Source organism: Zeus faber (assembly GCF_960531495.2).
Source record: "Zeus faber genome assembly, chromosome: 20".
NCBI classification, from domain to species: domain Eukaryota; kingdom Metazoa; phylum Chordata; class Actinopteri; order Zeiformes; family Zeidae; genus Zeus; species Zeus faber.
Genome location: NC_137207.1, coordinates 19,858,470 through 19,863,469, shown reverse-complemented (window position 1 = coordinate 19,863,469; position 5,000 = coordinate 19,858,470). Strand labels below are relative to the sequence as shown.

General features: G+C 47.3%; 1 protein-coding gene across 2 annotated transcripts in view; it reads right to left on the bottom strand.

Moving 5' to 3' along the window:
- Positions 1-5,000, bottom strand: part of prkcea (protein kinase C, epsilon a) — a 34,257-nt gene that overhangs the window by 28,118 nt on the left and 1,139 nt on the right. Inside the window, exon 1 of one of the 2 annotated variants that reach the window (XM_080021629.1) lies at positions 1,118-1,192. The exons of the other annotated variant lie outside the window; for it this stretch is intronic. Coding sequence (XP_079877755.1) covers positions 1,118-1,138 — 21 coding nt within the window. The 5' untranslated portion in view covers positions 1,139-1,192. Of the gene's footprint in view, positions 1-1,117; positions 1,193-5,000 lie in introns of those variants that run through there. 2 annotated transcript variants of the gene reach the window in all.

The following is a 5,000-nucleotide window of genomic DNA, read 5'->3' as shown; positions in this document are numbered from 1 at the left end:
TGTGTGTCAGACACACTGAGCAATCGCTGACCTGATTTGGTGTCAGTGGGCAGAACCCTCACTCTGTGGGTGTGTGTGTGTGTGTGTGTGTGTGTGTGTGTGTGTGTGTGTGTGTGTGCGTGGGCGTGTGTGTGTGTGTTGTTGTCGTATCGTCGATGTGCCAGGGCATCTTAAGCCCAGTCTGCTCTACTTGACCGCAAGGCCACGTGGGGGCGGGGCCTGTGATGTCAGCGCCTGGCAGCGTACCAGAGAAGCAGGACGGCAGCAGGCCTCCGAGTTCAACACATAAACAGAACTGGCAACCTCCGAAAACACACACACACACACACATACACACGCACGCACACACTATGGAGAATCGCAGTTCTCTCTGTATCGACGTGACAGTGTATTGATTCAATTTTCAGAATAACAGTGACGACATTTCATTCACGATCAGTTATGAAGCGTACAGTCGTAGTTCTTCTGTCTCGTTAATGAAATGCAGTGTATTATTATTCATTGAATTGGAACCACCATGGTGAGTATTGGTTCGTTTTCTGTATTTGAGAGAAGCTTAACAGTCTGAAAAGAAAATCATTTACAAAATAAAATAAAAAGTCAAGTAAAAACTACAAATTTTATATAAATTGCCAAATATACACAAAATGCCCAAAAAAAACATAAATAGTCAAATATAGAAATGTACAGATGATACAAGGTGGGATTATTTTGCACAGGAGAAGTCATTGGTGTGGATGTATACATTGTAAATTATAATTATAAGTTACTAATTACAAGTTAATTATTTATTACAGTTGTTACAGTAAATGTGATGCATCTAAATGTTTTCTTTTTCAAAAGATCTCAGCTAATGACAATAAAATGAAATTATTCCACAGTATAAATATTATCACGGTGCATCTTGATACATTCCATTCCGTAAGATTCCTGCCAGTAACTGTATTATGATATGATTATTGTAAATTATTATATTATTTTGTTATTATGAAAGGCAATTAACTGAGCCGGTGTCATTCTATTGACTGAGAAAAAAGATCTATTTCACCATTTTTCGGAGTATTTTTTCTTAAAGATTAATTTTGGAGGTCGGGGGTAAAATAAGAGATTCACTTACATCTGCATCGCTGTCATCCATGGTAACGTGTTATTATACTCAACTTTTCAGGCAGGGGTCAAAAGCCTGGACGCCCGCCCCCGCCCCCCATCTCCCTCCTTGTCTTCCTCCTTCCCCCAAACACATGCTCACCCTTTTGTTCCTCCCTCTCTCCCACACCCCATCCTCCCCCACCCCCAACACCCCCCCCTTCTCTCTCCCTCTTATTCCATTTCCTGTACCTATAACCCCCCCCCTCGCCCACGACCCCTGCTTTCTTCGTCACTTGCCACCCCCCCCTCCCCCTCCACTCACCTCCCCGTCCTCTCTCTCTCTTCCTGTATGCGTGTGCGTGCGCGCGCGTGAGCGTGCATGTGGCTGGGCGAGAGTCGAGGGCTGCCGGCCGTCACGTCGCCATGGCGACGGCGGCTCAATTACCGTGCGGGACAATTAATAAGCATCAAAGCCTGGTTAATAATTCACCCCCAACACACACGGGCAGGAGTCCAGAGAAGGGTTTGGGAGACCAAGACCACCCCCCGAGAGGGGGAGAGAGAGAGGGAGAGGGAGGGACTGGAATTATCTTACGTGTGACTTGACTGTGAACGGTCGGCTACAAATGGTGAGACGGTCAAATTGACGGTGCATTTTCACCTTCAGACTCTGTACAAAGATCAAATACCAAACGTCAAAAGAAGAATCTGACGCCACGTGCGACTTGGGAGAAACGCGTCCCCTCCAATAAGTTGGATTGGGGTTCGTGTTACGTCTTTTTATATGTCGTGTTTTTTAAATGTGTTGTGTTTTATGTTGTGTAAGTAACTGCCCGCCGCCTTCTTGGCCCAGGTCCCTCTTGTAAACGAGATTATAAATCTAAATGAGACGAACCCGGTCACCCTGGTCAAATAAAGGTAGAAACAAAAATGTAATATTGAATGTAATGGTTTATGTGCAAAGACGTCAAAGATAGAATGAAATCACAGTAAATAAAAAAACAAATGGGGGGGAATTTCCATGATAGATATGAATGTGGATTTGTGATCAACCAGGATAAACTGTATGAACACTGAACACTGTATGCTGTAATGTAAAATAATACTGTATATCACACCATGTTTGTATGTATTGTATTGTATGTATGTATGTTTGCGGTCACAGACAAAGTAAATAAGATAAATATCTGTTTTAACAAGCGACTCCATGGAATATGGTAATGTGTGATGTGAATGATTGAATAGGATTTGTGGAAATACGTCACAGAAACAAGGGAATTTCCCGCGTAGAATCCAACTTATCGGCAGGAATCGAAAAGATGGAAAAAAACAAAACAAACGCAAGTCTCCAGACCTCTGTTTTTTTTCATGTACAGTGTCAGAGGGAAGACAGGAAGTAAACAGACCGAGGTTCGAGGGGGGGCGAGGGGGAGAGACGGGGTGAGAGAGAGGGAGAGAGAGAGGGAGAGGGAGAGAGAGAGAGAGAGAGAGAGAGCGAGAGAGACGAAAAGAGAGGCAGGAAACCGGGCAGATCGCGGGGGATCCGGGGATTGTGGGAGGGAAGCGACGCCGAAAAGGAGAGCGCCATGGAAACGGGGGGTGAGTGGGGGGGGGGGGGGGGGGTGCTAGGGTGGGGGCGTTGGAGGAAAAGGCGGATGACGAGTTTGGGTCTGTGGGGAGATGGGAGAGCGGGGGTTGGGGGGGCGGGGGCTCCCATGTATCGGCGAGCCGCAGGGCTGATCAATTCGCTGCGGTCAATCCACAGAGTGATTAGGCCCCGACCTCTCTGAGGGAGAGGGGCGGGGGCTCGCATGTGTGTGTACTTTCACACGTGCGCACATGTACTAACACACATTATTTATATGCCCCTTCATGTTTAAATGTGTGTTAATGTGTGTGGGGCGATGCAGTATTGCATGTGTGTCTATGTGTGTACGTGCGTGTCTATGTGTGTGTGTCTATGAGCATATGCAATTATTCCAGTATCTATAGGTTATTACATAACAGCACATCGATACTAGCCCACGCACACACACACACGCGCAAGCACACACACACAAACACACACACACACACACACATATACACACACAGGCGCGCGCACACACACACACACACACACACACAAACACACACACAGCATGTATGATCCCCTTAGTCCGACAGCAAATATAAAGACCGGGACGTAGGGACAGGGTCATGAGACGGGAGGGGGAGGGGAGGGGGACTCCGTGGCTCCCACCCAACACTGTGGACCTCAGATTTCCAGATGTTTCCAGACACACAGTATTATTATTAGAAGGACGACGCGTACACCTGCCATCGATAAGATCGGCGTATCCTCTTTTTCTTCCCAAAACCCGGGTCGTCTCAAGCGCTCCCCCCGTAGCTCGTGAGTTGACTTCCCAACGCTGGACCGGATCCAAACGCCGACTGTCAGCTGTGTCTCCAGTCCCCGAAACCACTTCGGGTATCGATTGTGTTTCGCCAGCGTCCGCAGCTATCCATTCAGTGTCTAGAGCTGTCGCCATTATTACATAATCAATTGAACGCAATTATTTGGGCGGGCCGGGGCCGTTTTGGTGAAATTGTTGGATTCCACAGTCATATGTGTCCGTTCAAATTCAAGGGGGATTTTTTTTTTTTTCAAACCACTGTTTTAATAAATAGAATGTGAATTATGTGCGTTTCGATCAGTCAGGTCGAGGCGAATTAACTGTCTACGCAAATTTGTATTCCCTGTTATTGTCAACAAACGGCTCATCTTCATCAGGCCGACGTGTATTATTACACTGCGATAGGCTAAAACGTATATATAATAGTGGAATAAAATTAAAAAATATATTATTAAATTGCTGATTGGCATTATTTGTATGACAATTAATCATCAACTAAAATCCCACGCTGAGGACATCTTAATTCTGTGTTCCATGGCACTTTTAACAGTATGCAAGACAGGCCACTTAGATTTACTCCAGAAAACTGAACCAAGCAAACAGATTTGTTTGTGCTGCCCCTTCCAACACTCTCCCAAATCTCAGCTGCTCGACTGTTCTGTTCACCTGGCTACGTAACTGTCGCCTGTTTCCACGAGTGCAAAAAAAAATAAAATAAATAAATAAAAATCTCGCTAAAATATCCCCCTCCCCTCCCTCGGCGAACCCGGTATTCTCTCATGTACACCTAATCCGCAGGGGGCTGCGTTGGTTTACAGAGAGCGGGAGGAATGTGAGGAATTGGGCGCTAAGGGGTCAACCTCAAATAACCCAATCGGGCCCATCCAGACGGCTCCCAACGCAGAGGGAGGAGAGGGATGAGCGAGAGCGGTCGTTTGGACCGTGTTGGGGGGTGGGGACATGCTCGACTACGGGCAGGGCCCGGGGCTCAAGCCGCCACAGTGGGAACATGGTGACAATGTTGGTGTCAGCCCTGATGACGACGACCACGGTGGTAATTCTAATTATGATGACGATGATGACGATGACGATGACGATGACGATGGTGATGGTGGTGAGAAATGTGACGCGGTGACGGCGCTGATCATTTAGGAGGTGGGGTCTCCCTGAGGTTGCGTCGACCGCACCGAGGGCTTCTCTTCGGGTGCAACGGAGGGAAGGTACGGCGAGGACACTAAGCGGGTATTCTAGGAGCACGTGGTGCCTCAAACATTAGGGAAACATATCAGTGAGTGCGGGTCAAAAGGCCAGGTCCCATCAGCCGTCCTGGCCCAGTGGGACCGACATCAGGTGGCACTGGGACTATGAGGTACAATCATCTCGGCTCACCAGAACCTTTACCACATTTTGTTTTTTACACTCATTTGGGCAAACGCAAACAGACAGACAGACAGACAGACAGGCAGGCAGGCAGGCAGACAGACTGACAGACAGTTAGACAGACAGGCAGACTAA